Consider the following 21,835-nt stretch of genomic DNA (forward strand, 5'->3'; position numbering starts at 1 on the left):
AGTATCAGCCCTGCACAATTTTGTGGAACAGAAGGTGGGCCAGTCCTTGAGCCTGTCGGTGTGTACCAAAGTGCACGGCCGCGCTGACGTGTGGAGCTGTAACTACGGTCATCGACAATACATGTCCTTTACGGCCAACTGGTGAAAAGTGGTTCCTGCACAGCCACAACAGCAACTTGGACAGGACACGCCACTTCCGCCTCCACGCTCTCAGGCCGTTGGTCCTGTGACAGTGTGCGACTCCACCTCCTCATCCCCCACCGTGTCCTCAGCCTCCACTGCACAAGTCTCAGTGCCCCTCCAGCATACCATGTGTGCAGGGCATGGCGAAGTCACACTGTTCTTCACATGGTTTGCCTTGGCGAACGGAGTCACACAGGCGAGGAACTGCTAAAAGTCATTCATCAAGAATTCGAATCATGGCTTACTCCATGAAAACTGGGAATGGGAACCATGGTGACCGACAATGGGAAGAACATCTTGTCTGTACTGCGACAAGGAAGCCTGAGATATGCGCCCTGCAAGGCATTTGTGTTCAATCTGGTTGTCAAGCGGTTCCTGAAGTTCCCCCCATCTGCAAGACATCCTAATAATGAGAAGGAAACTTTGCATGCGCTTCAGCCACTCGTACACTGCAAAGCACACTTTCCTTGAGCTGCAGCGTCAGAACGGTATCCCCCAACATTGTCCGATTTGCTACGTTTCCACACGTTGGAATTCCACCCTCCATATGTTGAAACGACAATACGAACAGAGAAAAGCAATCACTGATTTCTTGATGATCGGATAGGGGGACTCCCCTGTGTAACTTCACCTTTTTTACACCCACTGACAGGGAGGAAAAACTGACCTACTACAGAGACATCCTATGTAGTCAGTTGGCCAATGCCTATCTGCGCCATCGTCCATCCTCTCACAGGTCTGACTCAGGGGGCCCTCTGTGCTCACCTTCCACTGCCATGGCTGCTGGGGAGGGGTGGGATGGCAGGAGAAGTACAAGCTCCATCAGCAGCAGCCTGAGTCTACAGTCGCTGATGAGTACCTTTCTTCACCCGCATAGTGAAGCAACTCATTAGCAGCAGGTAGACCTGGAGCAGGACCTGAACCAGCAGGTGGTGACATACCTTGACATGACCATGCCAACACAACTTGAAGATCTGCTGGACTTCTGGGCAGCCAAACATGTGTTTGGATTTGTGGTCGCAACTTGCAAAGTTTGCCCTGGAAAAGCTGTCCTGCCTGGCCAATAGTGTGCCATCAGTGCGGGTGTTTGGTGCAGCGGGGGCCATAGTAACTCCAAGGAGAACTCGTCCACGAAAAATGTGGAGAGACTAATCTTTGTGAAGATGAACAGGCATGGATCAGCCAGGATTTTCACCCACCAATGCATCAGAGTAGATTGACCATGGTGCCACACCAACACTTCACAAATATGGATAGTGCCAAACGTGCTGCTCCCCAGTTACAGACATTCCTCGGCATCAGACCACAAGTAAGTATTGACGATACGCATTAGGTAAAACTTAACTTTTATTAGGATAAAATATATGTACCCAACATTTTTTTTAAATCAAACAAAACAAAAGGAGTGCAAAAATACCATGTGCCACCTACACCACCAAGTATTGATGTGATACAAAGACCTTTAAAAGGTTGAGGGAACAATGTATGGTGCATTGTAACCGGTGGGAGTGAAAACTTCCCCTGTAAGGCACTACTCTCGCATTATTGATTCCCTTCTTGGCAAGTGTAACTCGCTTTAAAAAGGATGGCCCAACACAGGAACCTCTCCCTATTTCCACCTACAAACACTGCCATTTCACAGGGGTTTTAGGTGGAAATAGGGAGAGTTTCCTGTGTGGGGCCGCCTTTTTAGGGCAAGTAACACTTGCCAAGAACGGAATTAATAGGGCAAGAGTAGGGCCTTACAGGGGAATTTTTACCCCCACCTGCTACAATGGACAATAGGTTGTTCCCTTCCACCTTTTCGAGGAAAGTGTTACTCGTCTCAAAAAGGGAGGCCCCACACAGGAACCTCTCCTTATTTCCACCTAAAAACCCTGGGAAATGGCAGTGTTTGCAGGTGGAAGTAGGGAGAGGTTCCTGTGTGGGGCCGCCCTTTTTAGGGCGAGTAACACTTGGCAAGAAGGGAATTAATAATGCGAGAGTAGGGCCTTACAGGGGAAGTTTTTACCCCCACCTGTTACAATGAACCATACATTGTTCCCTTCCACCTCTTAGAGGTCTTTGCATCACATCAATACTTGGTGGTGTAGGTGGTACATGGTGTTTTTAGCACACCTTTCCTTTTGTTTGATTTCCAAAAAATTTTGGGTACATATTTTTTTATCCTAAGAATATTATTAAAAGTTACATTTTACGTAATGCATATCCTCAATATTCTCCTTTTTTCACCCACCTTCGTCACCGGGTACTGGTATTGCCACCCACCACCCCACTATGTCACCCGGTCACTTTCAGGACTCCTGATGCCACCTCCAGGCTGTCTCATACTGCCACCATAAGTTCTCCTCATGCTGGAGCCTGCTCTAGGCTGTGTCATTCTGCCACCATATGTTCTCCTCATGCTGCTGCTACCTCCAGGCTGTGTCATTCAGCCACTATATGGTCTCCTCATGCTGCAACCAACTCCAGGCTGTGTCATTCAGCCATTATATGGTCTCCTCATTCTGCCGCCAACTCAGGCTGTGTCATTCAGCCACTATATGGTCTCCTCATGCTGCCGCCAACTCCAGGCTGTGTCATTCAGCCCCTATATGGTCTGCTCTTGCTGCTGCCACCTCAACACTGTGTCATTTAGGCACTATATGGTCTCCTCATACTGATGCCACCTCCAGGCGATGTCATTGTGCCCCTCTGTGACAGTCATTCTAATAGCAACACCTCTAATCTGCATGTCATAAACAGTATTATTTCACTAACCCAGAACACACCCTATGTGCAAGGCAAAGTGTTCTACACCCCTATTGAGGCTCTCTGTAGGCCAGAAATAGCAGTTTTTAATACAGATTTGCTGCGAATAAATTCGTACCGAACCACATTTTTCCGGAAAATTCGGCAAATCGTCCGAATCAAATTTTTCAAAAATTTGCTCATCTCTAATAATCTCATATACAGATTATACAAGAATGCCTAACATTTAACATAAGACTGTAATAAGAAATGTATATAATGGCAGACGTGGAGGTTTTGTTTTTTCATTGACTGTACTGGCGCAGTGAGTCCTTTACAATCAAACACTACAAAAGCTTTTCAAGCCTCTTCTGTTGTTCTCAGCCTGGAAAAGAGCAATCGGCTCTCGACAATCTGCAGTCATTTTTACACTGGAACAATATTTATATATGTGTATGGCCAAAATACTACAATTATGGTTATTTCTATGTATGTAATAGCTGTTCATACGAAACCAAAATTGCTTCATTGATGAACTGAATGCTTTCCTAATGGTGACTGGAATAGATTGCAAAGCAAAAAATAAAAAAATAAATGGGCCAGGGCAGATCTGCCTCAGCCTGCCATGATAAATATCACAAAATTACTTTGTAAAAGCCTATTGTAAAATGATTATAGAGTGAACCAGAAAGCTGGGTAAGTACATTATTATTTAAATTTTATCCAAAATAACCAAAGACAGAAACTGAAAAAAAGCTTGTAGTTGAAGCTTTTTTGTTTGTGTTTTTTTTTTTTTTTTTTGTATATATACATATTTTCAACGCATTATTGATGTTGATGTGTTTCACAATCTCACTGTCTTGGTGTCATGGTTTTGGTGGCATGGAACAGGTGACGGTTCCGATTAACATTGGGAATAATTTTTTTCCCTTTTTAACAAATTTGAAGGAGGTTGTCTACTTTATCTACTTGTTTAAAGGGGTACTCTGCTGCTAGACATCTTATCTCCTATCGAAAGGATACGGGATAAGATGTCTAATTGCGGGGCTTCTAAACAAAAGCTAGGTTCCTGTGGCAGTGGTTGTGACGTCACACCACGACCCCTCCATTCAGGTCTATGGGAGAGGGCGTGTCAGCTGACCACGCCCCCCTCCCATAGACATGAATGGAGGGGCGTGGCATGACATTGCAAGAGGGCATGGCCATGATGCCATGAACACGGACTCCAGGTCCGAGAGACTCCATTTAAGGCTGCTTTCACACTATAAAACTACCTCCGTTATAATCGTCCGTTATAAAAACCCTGGAAATCGTCCATTAAACGGCCGTTAGAAAATCCCATTATAGTCTATGGTATTTTTCTAATAGCCGTTTTAACCCGTTATTGCCCGTTATTAACAACGGCCATTATTTTGTGACGGGCGAATGAACGGAAGAAATAGTGAATGCACTAATTCTCCCGTTACTATCGCACGTCACAAAATAACGGCCGTTATTAATAACGGGCGATAACGGGTTAAAACGGCTATTAGACAAATCCCATAGACTATAATGGGATTTTCTAACGGCCACTTAATGGACGATTTTCAAGATTTTTATGACGGACGTTCATTACGGATGAATTTTTATAGTGTGAAAGGGGCCTAAGCATTTCATAGTACTAATTCTAAATTATGCGTATGTAATGCAGGAAAATATGTCCTTCACAGTGAAAAGACACAATTTTGTAACCACTTGTAGACTAATAAAATAAGTTTTTATTTTTATTGGGACTAGATTTATGCTGCCTGAACCATGGGCAGCATGAAACACTGACAGGCTTCCTTAACAAAACGATCAGTCAATCAGAATAGGAATCATCATTTCTGGCCTGAAACGAGGTTGGATGTCATTAGGGAAGGACCCACCCCTTAGTGATAGATTTACCTCTATTCTGGAATGGCAAAATTGTTCAGAGTAAGTCCCAGTAGGGAAACTGGTCAGGGTTTTATTCTGCGCATGATTTGGGCAGCACAAGACTCGCGACAGATTATATGTAAAATTTCGTAATAATACATGTACATATTTTATTTGAACTGTATTACTGATTTTCATTTCATATACAAGATTTCCCTCCCTTTACCCTTTTGAACCAAAAATATTTAATGAGAAAAAAATTTCGGAATAAAGGATATGCTTTTTATTATTACCGTATATACTCGAGTATAAGCCGAGTTTTTCAGCACGATTTTTCGTGCTGAAAACACCCCCCTCGGCTTATACTCGAGTGAACTCTCGACCCGCAGTGGTCTTCAACCTGCGGACCTCCAGAGGTTTCAAAACTACAACTCCCAGCAAGCCCGGGCAGCCATCGGCTGTCCGGGCTTGCTGGGAGTTGTAGTTTTGAAACCTCCGGAGGTCCGCAGGTTGAAGACCACTGCGGCCTTCGACATCATCCAGCCCCCTCTCACCCCCTTTAGTTCTGTACAGTACTCACCTCCGCTCGGCACTGGTCCGGTGCTGCAGGACTGTCCGGTGAGTAGGTCGTCCGGTGGGATAGTGGTTCCGGGCTGCTATCTTCACCGGGGAGGCCTCTTCTAAGCGCTTCGGGCCCGGCCCCAGAATAGTCACGTTGCCTTGACAACGACGCAGAGGTACGTTCATTGCCAACGTACTTCTGCGTCATTGTCAAGGCAACACCTCTATTCCGGGCCGGAAGCGCGGAGAAGAGGCGCCCCCAGTGAAGATAGCAGCCCGGAACCACTATCCCACCGGACCACCTCCTCACCGGACAGTCCTGCAGGACCGGACCAGTGCTGAGCAGAGGTGAGTACTGTACAGAACTAAAGGGGGGCGAGAGGGGGCTGGAAGATGTCGAAGGCCGCAGTGGTCTTCAACCTGCGGACCTCCGGAGGTTTCAAAACTACAACTCCCAGCAAGCCCGGACAGCCGATGGCTGCCCGGGCTTGCTGGGAGTTGTAGTTTTGAAACCTCTGGAGGTCCGCAGGTTGAAGACCACTGCGGGCGGATGATGACAAGAGGATGATGAAGGGGGGGGGGGTGGGATGATGAAGGGGGTGTGTGGGATGATGAAGGGGGGGTGTGGGATGATGAAGGGGGGTGTGTGGGATGATGACAAGGGGATGATGAAGGGGGGGGGGGGTGGGATGATTACAAGGGGATGATGAAGGGGGTGGGGATGATGACAAGGGGATGATGAAGGGGGGTGGGGATGATGAAGGGGGGTGTGTGGGATGATGATGAAGGGGGGTGGGGATGATGACAAGGGGATGATGAAGGGGGGGTGTGGGATGATGACAGGTGATGATGATGAGGGTCTGGATGATGACAGGCGGTGATGATGATGAGGATGTTAATCACGGGGGTCTGGATGATGACAGGGGGGGATGATGTATTTCCCACCCTAGGCTTATACTCGAGTCAATAACTTTTCCTGGGATTTTGGGTTGAAATTAGGGGTCTCGGCTTATACTCGGGTCGGCTTATACTCGAGTATATACGGTATTTATTTCTTCCTCAGCCATTACTCTTATTCTTTCACAGACATATGACGGATTGTATTATTAAATTTACTGAATTTTTGTTATGTTTTACTACTAAAGAATTTATAACTTCTGTAGTTTTTTTCATCTACAGGGCTGTGTGATGGTTTGTTTTTTTGGGCAGTGATCTGTTGATTTTACTGGTACCATTTTGGGCTGGTGAGACTTTTTGATCACCTTTTATTCCATTTGTTTCTGGGATGTGAAGTGGCCAAAAATTGGCAAGTCTGGTATCTGGTATTTTTTTTTTCCGTTTATGGTGTTCACTGTGCAAGATAAATCATATTATAGTTTAACCCCTTAACTCCTTCCGGACATGTGATGGATCTTGTTTTTTATGCAAAAACATACCATTGGTGAAATGTGTCCGATCTGATCCATCACACAGTAGAACGAGCAGAGAAAGCAATCCTTGGAGAGTACCAGAGAAAGTGTCCCCTAGGGGAATTTAATTGGCAAACTTTTGATTGTTCTTACCGTTCAGTGCTATGCAATGGCAAAGCATTGAACAGTAATATTGGTGACTACTTATACAGCCTGCCTGACGGCAGACTATAGAAGAGGATCCCTGGAGAGCAGCATGAAGAAGGGCAAGCACTGATCAAGGCATCTAAAGGGTTAATGGTGGGCATCAGTAGGATCGCCGATGTCTACTATTAGCTGTGAAGTCCTGCCGTTTATAAAGTGAAAATGTACATCATGGTGCGCTAGGTACCAGGGCTACCATGACTTACATTTCTGTCATGTGTCTTCCAGGAGTTAATAATTCAGAGTAGCAAAATGTATGTTTATTTTTTTTTCTAGATTACATTTAAATTATTAGTAAAATGAGGGTTTTTTTGTTGTTGTTTTTTTTAAGGGACTTGACCATGCAGTTACTTGATCACTTGCACCATACACTGTAATTCATATCTATGGCAGTGTATGATGAAACGGTCAGTATTCTGTTACACTCTGAGTATAGAATACTATTGCTTTACAGAGTGTTTTGAATGGCAAAATGACAGGACTATTATCTGCCAAACACCTGCCTAGATGCCGAGACTGCTATTGAACACAGCATCCAAGGGGCTAAACTGCCAGAATCGAGTGTTGGTTGTAATTAACGTCCCTACCCCATTTTCAACATATGTATGTGGGAATGCAGGGAGAGGTTAATAAATAAAATATATCTAATAGACATGCTTGATATGATTTTAACAGTTACAACACACAGATTTAATTGACCGCCATATGTCAGAATTGTAACATTTTCTCATAAACTACTTCTTTTACAATAGATATAACAAATAAAAATATTATATATATATATATATATATATATATATATATATATATATATACACACACACACACACACATTTTAAATATATATTTTTCCCTGAACAATACAAGCCATCATAAGGGGAAAAAAATGTAATTTTTACTATAGCCCCTCAGTAATATTTTAAATTATTTTAACCATAATTGTTCGCTTAATAACTTTAGAATTTTCTTTTCATACAAAGATTGTCACCGGAATTTTTATTTTGGCAAATATTATAATTTTTGTGCCAAATATAAATAATATGAAAAAGTATTGTTCCCTCTAGAAATGACAGATTTTACTAAACAAATACAATCATACAGTTAATGTACATTAGCTGCAAAGTTCTGGAGAAAACTAAAACTTTCATTTTGGCTCCAAAACTAGCCTATAGTGGATATTAATAAACTTAGATGGTCCTATAAGCATTTAGGCCAACAAATTTCCTTTGTTTCGATAACAACCAAGAGTGTCGTGATGTGCTTTTTTAACTGCATCTCCTGGCCACTAGATGGTGCTAATTGTACCTTTTGTTACAATTTGGAAGCTTTAGTAGTATATCTTTCTGCACTCTATATTGCATTATATTGTATTTTAATGGCATTTATTAAATTTTTTTTGTGTAGTTTTAAATTAAATAGAATCGTGCACTGGATTTATGTTGCCTTATCTAAGGGCAGCACAAACTAGTAATGGTGATACTTTACTATTATTGTTTTGTGCCAAGGTTTAGTATATCCTTAAGATTTTTACTGTAGACAATTGGATCCCCTTATGAACCACACAAGAATTATGGGGGGGGGGGGAAAGTGTTGGGGTTAGGGTCATAACAACCAATTTTTTTATTTTATTTTTTTGCTCTACAGACTAAAACAGTATTCCCTAACTAGTCTGCCTCCAGCCTTTGGCTGTCAGGGCATTCTGGGAATTGTAGTTTTGCAACAGCTGGATGCATACTGGTTAGGAAACACTGCACTAAAGCATTGCTACACTAAAAAATGACATGAGGTTAAAATATATATATATATATATATATATATATATATATATATATATATATATTTTTTATTTTTTTTTTCTTATTTTTCACTTTATTAAGGTTCATAAAGGAAAGTAACCCAAAATGATGACAAGAAGTGATTAAACAAAGCCAGCTAAGTGTGCTTCTAATGGCCACTATGGACTGATAAAAAACAAGATTTATCTCTGAAAATGGACATAATGGGCCTCATTTACTAAGAATGTCCGTTTTTTACTAGTGGGAAATGTTGTTTCAGACTTGCAGAATTCCTCTGTATTTACTATGGGGAAAAATCGGGAAAATTTTCTGACCAGCTTTTTCTAGTTCGAAATTTCCAGCCATTTATCCACCGGATTTTCTATTAATTCAATAGTAAACAGGTCAGGTTGTGAAACCATGGCCCATTTTGCTGACCACGCCCCCTTTGTGACAGACCATGCCCCTTTTCCGGCTTTTCACAGTGCAATGTCGGGTTTGTCGTATTTTCCTGGTGCACACTGGTCGGTTTTAGCTTAGTAAATGAGCCAATGTGGACATATATATCTGGTGTCCGTAAATACCATCCACAGTTATAGCTAAACATCTGTCACAGTAATATATATAATATGCAGTGGTTCAAAAAAGTATTTAGTCAGCCACCAATTGTGCAAGCTCTCCCACTTAAAAATGAGAGAGGCCTGTAATTTTCATCATAGGTATACCTCAACAATGAGAATAGGAATAAGGAAAAAACATCCATAAAATCACATTGTCTGATTTTTAAAGAATTTATTTGCAAATTATGGTGGTCACCTACAAAAAAGCAAGATTTTTGGCTCTCACAGACCTGTAACTTCTTCTTTAAGAGTCTCCTCTGTCCTCCACTCAATACCTGTATTAATGGCACCTTTTTGAACTTTTTATCAGTATAAAATACACCTTTCCACAACCTCAAACAGTCACACTCCAAACTCCACTATGGCCAAGACCAAAGAGCTGTCGAAGGACACCAGAAACAAAATTGTAGACCTGCACCAGGCTGGGAAGTCTGAATCTGCAATAGGCAAGCAGCTTGGTGTGAAGATATTAACTGTGGGAGCAAATATTAGAAAATGGAAGACATACAAGACCACTGATAATCTTCCTCAATCTGGGGCTCCACGCAAGATCTCACCCCGTGGTGTTAAAATGATTACAAGAACGGTGAGAAAAAATCTCAGAACCACACGGGGGGACCCAGTGAATGACCTGCAGAGAACTGGAACCAAAGGCTACCATCAGTAATACACTACACCACCAGGGACTCAAATTATGCAGTGCCAGACGTGTCCCCTGCTTAAGCCAGTACATGTCCGGGCCCATCTGAAGTTTGCTAGAGAGCATTTGGATGATCCAGAAGAGTAATGGGAGAATGTCATATGGTCAGATGAAACCAAAGTAGAACTTTTTGGTAAAAACTCAACTCGTCCTGTTTGGAGGGGAAAGAATGCTGAGTTGCATCCAAAGAACACCATACCTACTATGAAGTATGGGGGTGGAAACATCATGCTTTGGGACTGTTTTTCTGCTAAGGGACCAGGACGACTGATCCGTGTCAAGGAAAGAATGAATGGGGCCATGAATCGTGAGATTGAAGATGAAACATGGCTTGGTCTTTCAGCATAACAAAGATCCCAAACACACCGCTCGGGCAACAAAGGAGTGGCTTCGTAAGAAGCATTTCAAGGTCCTGGAGTGGCCTAGTCAGTCTCCAGATCTCAACCCCATAGAAAACCTTTGGAGGGAGTTAAAAGTCTGTGCTGCCCAGCGATAGCCCCAAAACATCACTGCTCTAGAGGAGATCTGCATGGAGGAATGGGCCAAAATACCAGCAACAGCATGTGAAAACTTTGTGAAGACTTACAGAAAACATTTGACCTCTGTCATTGCTAACAAAAGGGTATAAAACAAAGTATTGAGATGAACTTTTGTTATTGACCAAATACTTATTTTCCACCATCATTTACAAATAAATTCTTTAACCTGTTAAGGACCCAGGGCGTACCTGTACGTCCTGCGTCCGCTCCCGATCTATAACGCGGGGCCGCGCGCTATTAACTCTTTAGACGTGGCGTTCAAAGTTGAACGCCGCGTCTAAAGTGAAAGTGAAAGCATGCCGGTTAGCTCAGGGAGCTGTTCGGGATAGCCACGGCGAAATCGCGGCATCCCGAACAGCTTACAAGACAGCTGGAAGATCCCTACCTGCCTCCTCGCTGTCCAATCGCCGAATGACTGCTCAGTGCCTGAGATCCAGGCATGAGCAGTCAAGCGGCAGAATCATTGATCACTGGTTTCTTATGAGAAACCAGTGATCAATGTAAAATATCAGTGTGTGCAGTGTTATAGGTCCAAAATAGTGCATTTTTGGTCACTTTGTATATTATGAAAAAATGAATAAAAAGCGATCAATAAGTCCTATCGATGCAAAAATGGTACCGCTAATAACTTCAGATAACGGCTCAAAAAATGAGCCCTCATATCGCCCATATACTGAAAAATAAAAAAGTTATAGAGGTCAGAAGATGACAATTTTAAACTTATACATTTTCTTGCATGTAGTTTTGATTTTTTCCAGAAGTACAACAAAATCAAACCTATATAAGTAGGGTATCATTTTAACCATATGGGCCTACAGAATAAAGAGAAGGTGTCATTTTTACCGAAAAATCTACTGTGTAGAAACGGAATCCCCCAAAAGTTACAAAATGGCATTTTTATTTCAATTTTGTCTCACAATGATTTTTTTTTCCGCTTCGCCGTAGATTTTTGGGTAAAATGACTGACGTCATTACAAAGTAGAATTGGTGGCACAAAAAGTAAGCTATCATATGGATTTTTAGGTGAAAAATTTTAAGAGTTATGATTTTTTAAAGGTAAGAAGGAAAAAACGAAAATGCAAAAACAGAAAAACCCCGGGTCCTTAAGGGGTTAAAGTTCAGATAATGAGATTTTATGTTTTTTTTTTTATCCTCATTCTGTCTCTCATAGTTGAGGTATACCTATGATGAAAATTACAGGCCTCTCTCATCTTTTTAAGTGGGAGGACTTGCACAATTGGTGGCTGACTAAATACTTTTTTGCCTCACTGTATGTACACACATATATATATATATATATTATAATTACTTTTTTTTCCGATTCTTACAAACTCATGAAAAAAAGAGATAAAATAACATTGTGCCATTGGTTGGTAGGGTGCCCTGGTAACTATTAGCAATGCAGAAGACAGCACTGGTAACTGAACTTGTTTCACAGTACAACACCCTTTCTTATCTCGCTTAGTCAACACCCACAAGGCTTTTCATCCACTTCTGCTTTAATGAAAATGCTATGAAATTCATTAAGCCATCTAAACTGTACATTTTGTAATATGGGCAGCAATACTGCAATGTTGAGATAAGGTCACCTAGTCAGTCATCCAATGAATTATTAATAAATCAATTACAGTGTATACTTTCTGCTTCATCTAGATAGTCCACATAATAAAAATGAGCCGGTGTTGCAGAAAGAAATTATATTTACAGCGCTCAATACTAAGGTCACATCAGATAAAACTTTGCATAAACTTTACTGAAATGTTTGCCTGTACCCACACAAATTATATTAGGAGTCTGTGCCAGCAGGATAAGCTCCTATAACCAAGAGACCATAAGGGTCATGACCCAGTGGCACTTACACACTGCTCAGAGACATACTAACTCTTGGGCTCTGATTTATTAATTGGTTCACAAGTACGTACATATTTCGACATACCAGAAAAAGGTGCTGTCCTCATACAGATGAACGGGACAAACATTTTCTGTGACTCCATTCAGACAACATGCTCCATTCAGACAACATGCTCCATTCGGACAACATGCTCCATTCAGACAACATGCTCCATTCAGACAACATGCTCCATTCAGACAACATGCTCCATTCAGACAACATGCTCCATTCAGACAACATGCTCCATTCAGACAACATGCTCCATTCAGACAACATGCTCCATTCAGACAACATGCTCCATTCAGACAACATGCTCCATTCAGACAACATGCTCCATTCAGACAACATGCTCCATTCAGACAACATGCTCCATTCAGACAACATGCTCCATTCAGACAACATGCTCCATTCAGACAACATGCTCCATTCAGACAACATGCTCCATTCAGACAACATGCTCCATTCAGACAACATGCTCCATTCAGACAACATGCTCCATTCAGACAACATGCTCCATTCAGACAACATGCTCCATTCAGACAACATGCTCCATCCAGACTCATAACAGTATGAGTGCGGTAGTGTATCTGCCGTTCTGCAGGCTCTAGGAAACGGAACATCTTCTCCACTAGTAAATTTTAAATGTGTGTTCATTGTTTAGCACATTTTAAATGGATATAAATAAAAGTGACATTTTAAGGGGGGATTAGGGATTTGTTTTTTTACCTGGGTTGGTAAGCCTGAGGTCTTGGAATTTAGTTTAGGAGAGGAACCTAACCCACTCTCAAGCGTTAGTGTGTTTCTATTGTAAAGATCAGCGCCCTATGAGATGGAAATACTCTTTTAAAGATTCCTCCGACACAATAAACACTCAAAAACTTCTGTATAAGTCTTACTTAGTTGTTCTTGATATGTACAACATCTGAAACATTGTTATGTCAGACTGCCAATTCCTACATACTCGTTTTTACTCAAAGAGGAATTGATTATTTAAAACATTATTTTACTTATATGTGAAGTTCTCCAAAAATGTCATCAACTTCTGTCCTTAAAGGGGTACTCCAATGCTCAGCGTTTGGAACAAAATGTTCCGAATGCTTAGAGCCGGCGCCGAGAGCTTGTGACGTCTTAGCCCCGCCCCTCAATAGATCATGCCCCACCCCTTTAATGCAAGTCTATGAGAGGGGGTGTGGCAGCTGTTACGCCCCCTCCCATAGACTTGCATTGAGGGGGCGGGTGTGACTTCATTAGGGGGCTAAGACGTCACGAGATCCCGGCACCGGCTCTAAGCATTCGGAACATTTTGTTCCAAATGCTGAGCAGCGGAGTACCCCTTTAAGCTTTTTTAGTGAGTGTTAGATGTATGTGCAGAGAGATGTCTCTACACAATCCAACTGACCCAAATGTACACCAAAGGGGGTGTTGTATTGGCATATGTCAGACAATATGCATCAGCTACTCAATGCTATTCAACACAGAGGCACCCAGCAACAATACGATAAAAGTTTAAATGTAGTACACAACCACCATCACAATGAGAACTCCGCACTCCTATTCAAAAACATATTCATAAACATTGGTTCTCTTGTGTATTGTAATCGAAATAGACCATATTCCTCAAGCATTCCCATTAAGACCTTTCTACAGAATGAATATAAATGGATGTCTAGAAAATAGAAGGGATGTTTATTTATGACTTATCAAACCACCTAAAGCTTAGCATGACAAAGAGAAGTCAAGATGAAGCACAAGCCAAAGCCTTATGGTCGGCTAGGCAGTGTACCTATTCAAGAGACTGCTCCATTAGCTTCATAGAAAATGCATACCTTTCTCATTCAGGGTGTCTTGTTGAATTCTTCTCACTGCTTCATTGCCATCAGTTTCATTGTTTCCCGCTGTAATGGATGAGAGAATTGTTATTGCTTAAATTACAATGGCATGATAACAACTGTTGCATAATGCTGTTTATGTATTAAATCAAAATAGAACAGCGAGCTCAGAACAATAACTCTATCTATTTGTTTAGTTACGGTCATTTGAAAAAACTTTTCACATCTGGTCCAGACATGTCAAAACTTTAGAGAGCATTAGGTATCAGTACTAAGACCCACTGCGATGGCAGTTATAAGCTGGTGACGTGTGGGGCAGTGCTCATCACTCCCTGGCTGGCCGCCCCGCTAGTGTACACATGGTTAGAGGCCCTTATTTACTGCCCTCATTGCGGAATGGTGGGGTCCAACCACTCGGACCCCTTCTGATCCCTAAAAAAGCTTTAACAATAGAGCCCCCAATTGACTAGAGCAAGCTGCTCCCCTATTTATTATCTATCGGCCTTCTGAACGTTGCCAAGCACAGTACCCACTGATCCATTATCCAATATCCTAAGGACAGAAAATAAATTGACAAATTGAGAAAACCCATTTAAAACCCACTTGGATTTTCCCTGTGTGTGAACTAGGGCTGCAGCACTTAAAGGGTAGCTCCCACCATCCCATCTTTTTTTTTTTGCTAGCCCGTTTACCCCCCCCCCCCCCCCACGGCACTACGGCACTACGGTCCCTGCAGCATAGATGGCCCGGACCAGCTCACCCAGGGGGGGGGGGGGGGCTGGATGATGACAAAGGCCGCAGTGATCTTCAACCTGCGGACCTCCAGAGGTTTCAAAACTACAACACCTAGAGTGCCCAAGTTGTAGTTTTGCAACATCTGGAGGTCCGCAGGTTGAAGACCACTGATGAAGGGATTGACAGGCAGTGATGATGAAGGGGGAGGGGATGATGACGAAGGCCGCAGTGGTCTTCAACCTGCGGACCTCCAGAGGTTTCAAAACTACAACTCCCAGCATGCCTGGACAGCCGATGGCTGTCCGGGCATGCTGGGAGTTGTAGTTTTGCAACATCTGGAGGTCCACAGGTTGAAGACCACTGATGAAGGGATTGACAGGTGGTGATGATGAAGGGGGGGGATGATGATGGGGGTCTGGATGATTACATGGGGGGATGATGTATTTCCCACCCTAGGCTTATAGTCGAGTCAATAACTTTTCCTGGGTTTTTGGGGTAAAATTAGGGGCCTCGGCTTATATTCGGGTCGGCTTATACTCGAGTATATATGGCATTATTTTTTTGTGTGTGTGTATTGTCACCTCATATTCACCCTGTGGGTGCATAATTAATAACTAAGTTTTTATGTTTTCACTGTTTTTATGTCTAATTTTTTATACTCTTTAAATTAGTTTTACCTTCACTTTCATCAGTTTTTATATATATTTCAAGACCTAGAGCATTATATTTCTATTTTCATCGATTAATCGAGCTCCGGTTCGCTGTTAAGCAAAAAATGCTAACAAATGTTATAACGCTGACATTATGACATTTGTAACTAACTTTTTGGGTCAGTGGCACTGCACTCTGCCCGCTCCCTGGCTGGCTTCCAGCGTGGGAATAGAAGTTACAGAGCTGTGATATTCTCCGACGGGAGCTCTGATTGGTCAATCGGTGCTGACCAATCAGAGCTCCCAGAGGGGAATATGAAATCACAGCACTGTAACTTTATATTTCTGCATGACAGACGTACAGGGCTTTATTCTGAGAGTGGGTTAGGGCAGGGAGTAGGTGTGCCGGCCATCCCAACTGTTCATCGGCATTAAAAGACGGCATGAATATAACTTCACAAACCGCGGAAAAGGACTTTCTCTTACATTGCATTGTGCCCTAACTGAAGGTGCCTGCATCTTCCGAACCTCATACGCAGGTACAGTTTCACTTTAAATGCTAAGGCAGTGTTTCCCAACCAGGGTGCCTCTGGCTGTTGCAAAACTACAACTCCTACAATCCTTTGGCTGTCCGGTCATGCTGGGAGTTGTAGTTTAGCAACAGCTGGAGGCACCCTGGTTGGAAAACATTGTGCCAAGTAATAATAGGGGCACGGGGGAAACCTAAAAAAAAACCTTGTTCACTTGTTTTTATATGCCTACTGTACACATTTTTTAAAGTAAAGCCCAGCTGCTGTGGTGACAATCCTGGAATAGCGGCACTGAGATTTGCGGATGGATCTCCCCCTAACAGTTAAAATGCATGGCTGTATTCTGCCTGTAATGTCAGCAGGGGGGAAGACTGTCTTTAACCCCTTAAGGACTCAGGGTTTTTCCGTTTTTGCACTTTCATTTTTTCCTCCTTACCTTTTAAAAATCATAACCCTTTCAATTTTCCACCTTAAAATCCATATTATGGCTTATTTTTTGCGTCGCCAATTCTACTTTGCAGTGACATTAGTCATTTTACCCAAAAATGCACGGCGAAACGGAAAAAAAAATCATTGTGCGACAAAATTGAAAAAAATACGCCATTTTGTAACTTTTGGGGGCTTCCGTTTCTACGCAGTGCATATTTCGGTAAAAATTACACCTTATCATTATTCTGTAGGTCCATACGGTTAAAATGATACCCTACTTATATAGGTTTGATTTTGTCGCACTTCTGGAAAAACTGCAGGAAAATTTTTACGTTTAAAAATGTCATCTTCTGACCCCTATAACTTTTTTATTTTTCCACGTACGGGGCGGTATGAGGACTCATTTTTTGCGCCGTGATCTGAAGTTTTTATCGGTATGATTTTTGTTTTGATCTGACTTTTTGATCACTTTTTATTAATTTTTTAATGTTATAAAAAGTTACCAAAATACGCTTTTTTGGACTTTGGAATTTTTTTGCGCGTACGCCATTGACCGTACAGCTTAATTAATGATATATTTTTATAGTTCGGACATTTACGCACGCGGCGATACCGCATATGTTTATTTATTTATTTTTTTTACACTGTTTTATTTTTTTTATGGGAAAAGGGGGGTGATTCAAACTTTTATTAGGGAAGGGGTTAAATGACCTTTATTAACACTTTTTTGTTACTTTTTTTTTGCAGTGTTATAGGTCCCATAGGGACCTATAACACTGCACACACTGATCTCTAATGCTGATCACTGGCGTGCATTAACACGCCTGTGATCAGCATTATCGGCGCTTGACTGCTCCTGCCTGGATCTCAGGCACGGAGCAGTCATTCGTCGATCGGACACCGAGGAGGCAGGTAAGAGCCCTCCCGGTGTCCGATCAGCTGTTCGGGACGCCGCGATTTCACCGCGGCGGTCCCGAACAGCCCGACTGAGCAGCCGGGATACTTTCAGTTTCACTTTAGAAGCGGCGGTCAGCTTTGACCGCCGCTTCTAAAGGGTTAATACCGCACATCGCCGCGATCGGCGATGTGTGGTATTAGCCGCGGGTCCCGGCCGTTGATTAGCGCCGGGACCCACGCGATATGATGCGGGATCGCGGCGCGATCCCGCTTCATATCGCGGGAGCCGGCGCAGGACGTAAATATACGTCCTGCGTCGTTAAGGGGTTAAAGGGGTATTACAGGCCAAAACTTTTTTTTATATATATCAACTGGTTCCGGAAAGTTAAACAGATTTGTAAATTACTTCGATTAAAAAATCTTAATCCTTCCAATAGTTATTAGCTTCTGAAGTTGAGTTGTTCTTTTCTGTCTAACTGCTCTCTGATGACTCACGTCCCGGGAGCTGTGCAGTTCCTATGGGGATATTCTCCCATCATGCACAGCTCCCGGGACGTGACATCATCATTGAGCAGTTAGACAGAAAACTTCAGAAGCTAATAACTATTGGAAGGATTAAGATTTTTTAATAGAAGTAATTTACAAATCTGTTTAACTTTCCGGGGCCAGTTGATATATATAAAAAATGTTTTGCCTGGAATACCCCTTTAATCAATCCTGTTGTATGTTCTATATGGATATTGAGGACGTACCTATTATCACATGCATTCCAAGTCTTGCTAAATGTTTTGATGTGTAGAATCCAATGCCTTTTGCACCTCCAGTGACAATAGCAACTTTTCCATCATGTTGTGGGAGAACTGATAGAAACAAAACAGTGGTAAAATATGTTAGCACAATTGTATAATTACTTGATAACAGATATCAAAATGCCTTTATGTTATGACACGCCTGCCTCACAGCCAGTCCTTATGGAGGATTAAGTTATCGTGATACATCAAACTGGAATTGGAAGAACGATCAGGAAGCAAGATTATATCTCTGTTCTAATGGCCAATTACATTCTATCTCACATACCATCTCCAATGCACGTTTCACTGTTTCAATGTCATCATATGTGTATATATACAGTGGTCCCTCAACATATGATGGTAATCCGTTCCAAACAGACCATCGTTTGTTGAAACCATCGCATGTTAAGGGATCCGTGCAATGTAAAGTATAGGACAGTGGTCTACAACCTGCGGACCTCCAGATGTTGCGAAACTACAACACCCAGCATGCCCGGACAGCCGTTGGCTGTCCAGGCATGCTGGGTGTTGTAGTTTTGCAACATCTGGAGGTCCGCAGGTTGTAGACCACTGTTAGAGAAAGTTGTACTCACCTGTCCCCGCCGCTCCGGACCGTCACCGCTCGTCACCGCTGCCCTGGATGTCGCTGTCCATCGCTGTCGCCGCGTCCCCGAGGTGTCCCCGACGCTCCGGCAAGGCCTCTGCTTCCCCGGCAACCGCGCTCTCCGTCGCCGATATCACGTCGCTACGCACGCCGCTCCTATTGGATGACGGGACGGTGTGCGCAGCGATGTGATGACGACGATGGAGAGCGCCGACGATGCAGAGGATCACGAAGAGGATGCACCGGAGCCCCAAGGACAGGTAAGTGATCATCACCGGAGCTCACGGGACACCGTAAACAGCTATGCGGCGGCAGTTGAAGCAGTCTGCGCTGCCGGATAGCCGTTTATGCGATGACCCCGACATACAAAAGCATTGTATGTTGATGCTGCCTTCAACATGTGATGGTCTCTGAGAGGCCATCGCATGTTGAAATTATGGTATGTCGGGGCCATCGTAGGTCGAGGGGTCACAGCTCATATATATATATATATAGTGATTCAAAAAGCATGACAAGACACTACCTATCCAACTTTCATCTAGACACTACAAATGCTGTTCAGAGATATTTCCATTGGTAACAGCACAGATATCTAGGTGGTGGTCCAGTTCTGTCTAGACCTGTGCTAGCATATCCCTGGATATGGACTTCACTGTTTCTGTGATGTGGCAGATACACTAAGCCCCTTATTGTAGCCCAGAGAATAAAGTTGCAGGTTGTTAGATCTGGCGATGGTGTAGACCAGCACAACCTTCCATTTGGATGTTCACTGGTATCTGAATGAACCTGAATCTGTACATTGGATCGTCCGAAACCGGAAGTAATGTTTTCATAATGTTGCACTAGATTACACGATCACCACCAGATCCAAAACTCTGTAACTTATTTCTTTGGGACTACTTCAAGGACTCAGTGTACCTGTCTCCCCAACCACAGGGCATGAAAGCTCTGAGACAACGCAACACTGAAACAGTGGAGTTCATACCCATGGATATGCTGGCACAGGTCTGGACAGAACTGGACTACAGCCTAGACATCTGCTGTGTCACCAATGAAATCTCTTAAAACATTTGTAGTGTATAGATAAAGCTTAGATCAGGGGTGTGGAAATTTTATAAAAAACTACTTGTCCACGGGACTAAAATGGAGCAAAATCTACTTGTCCCTCATGACGATCCACTTGTCCCGGCCAATTTTCGCTTTTACGCTCTCATTTTTACCTCCTCGCCCTATAATAGCCATAACTACCTACTATAATGATACCTTTTAATTTTTCAATGACATATTCTCTGGACCAAAAAAATATATAAATATATATTAAGGGAAGTGATATTGAAATAGTAAAAGATAATTTAGCAGATTTGGTGGTTTTCTTTTCTGCGCCATTTACCTTGTGGTTGAGGCAACATGTTAGTTTTACACTTTAGGCGCCTGATTACAGCGATACCAGATTTGTATCGTTTACGTCATGTTTTACTAATTCTGGACTTTTTCAAAAAAAATTTAATTATTTTTTTCCGCATACCAGGCTGTATGAGGGCTCATTTTTTGCGCCATAATCTGTTTTTTGTATCGGTACCATTTTGGTATTGATCTGATTTTTTAATCGCTTTAACTTTTTTTTTCTGGGATATTATAAAAATTTCAAATCTGTGGTTTGGTATTTTTATTACATTTACCGTACGGGATACATAATGTTATATTTTAATAGATTGTACAATTACGCACGAAGCGATACCAAATATGTTTATTTTTATTATGTTTGCATGTTTTTATATAGGAAAAGGGGGTGATTTGAACTTTTAACATGGAAGGGGTTAATGCAGCGGTCTTCAAACTATGGCCTTCCAGATGTTGCAAAACTACAACTCCCAGCATGCCCGGACAGCCAACGGCTGTCCTGGCATGCTGGGAATTGTAGTTTTGTAACATCTGGAGGGGCACAGTTTGAAGACCACTGGGTTAATGTGTGTCTTTCAAACTTTTATTAAAACTTTTATTTATTATTATTATTATTTTTTTTTTTTGACACTTTATTAGACTTATGAGGAATCATTAGATTCCTCATACAGATGAATAGAGATCTATTGAACTCTATTAATCTGTGTGCTCTGTGATCCATTGATAGAGCCTGGTGCAGCCAGGATCTACCAATGACAGAGCCGGGACAGCAGGAAGCAGAGGTAAGTCCTCCGGCTACCTCTATAGTGGATCGCCCCCCTGCGATCACACTGCAGGGGGGCGATCCACCCCACTAGCCCACCAGGGAGTATCACATGTCCCTTTAGACGCCGCTGTCAGCTTTGACAGCGGCGATCTAAAGGGTTAATAGCCAGCCGCGGCAATCGCCGCATGCTGGCTATTAGCAGCGGCCCCCGGCTACTGAGAACAGTCGGGGGCTGCAGAGTATAGAGCGGGCAGAAAACACATCCCTGTTAGATACTGCATTTCTCATGTTAAAGGGGTACTCCGGTGGAAAACCTTTCTTTTTTACATGAACTGATGCCAGAAAATTAAACAGATTTGTAAATTACTTCTATTTAAAATTGTAATCCTTGCAGTACTTATTAGCAGCTATATGCTACAGATGAAATTATTTTGCTTTTGAATTTCTTTTTGTCTTGACCACAGTGTTCTCTGCTGACACCTCTGTCCGTGTCAGGAACTGTCCACAGCAGCATAGGTTTGCTATGGGGATTTTCTCCTGCTCTGGACAGTTCCTGATACGGGCATCAGGTGTCAGCAGAGAGAACTGTGAACAACACAAAAAAGAAATTCAAAAAGAAAATAATTTCCTCTGTAGCATACAGCTGCAAGTAAGTACCGGAAGGGTAAAGAATTTTTAATAGAAGTAATTTACAA

At 42.5% G+C, this 21,835-nt stretch overlaps 1 protein-coding gene across 4 annotated transcripts in view; it reads right to left on the bottom strand.

The window, feature by feature from the left end:
* The window catches only part of DHRSX (dehydrogenase/reductase X-linked), a 474,272-nt gene that overhangs the window by 229,902 nt on the left and 222,535 nt on the right, over positions 1-21,835 (bottom strand). For all 4 annotated transcript variants that reach the window (XM_056558834.1, XM_056558835.1, XM_056558832.1 and 1 more), the window contains exons 2-3: positions 18,331-18,438; positions 14,335-14,403 (exon numbers count right to left, since the gene is read on the bottom strand). In XM_056558834.1, coding sequence (XP_056414809.1) covers positions 14,335-14,403; positions 18,331-18,346 — 85 coding nt within the window. In that variant the 5' untranslated portion in view covers positions 18,347-18,438. The remainder of the gene's footprint in view (positions 1-14,334; positions 14,404-18,330; positions 18,439-21,835) is intronic.

This window comes from Hyla sarda, chromosome 2, assembly GCF_029499605.1.
Source record: "Hyla sarda isolate aHylSar1 chromosome 2, aHylSar1.hap1, whole genome shotgun sequence".
NCBI classification, from domain to species: Eukaryota; Metazoa; Chordata; class Amphibia; order Anura; family Hylidae; genus Hyla; species Hyla sarda.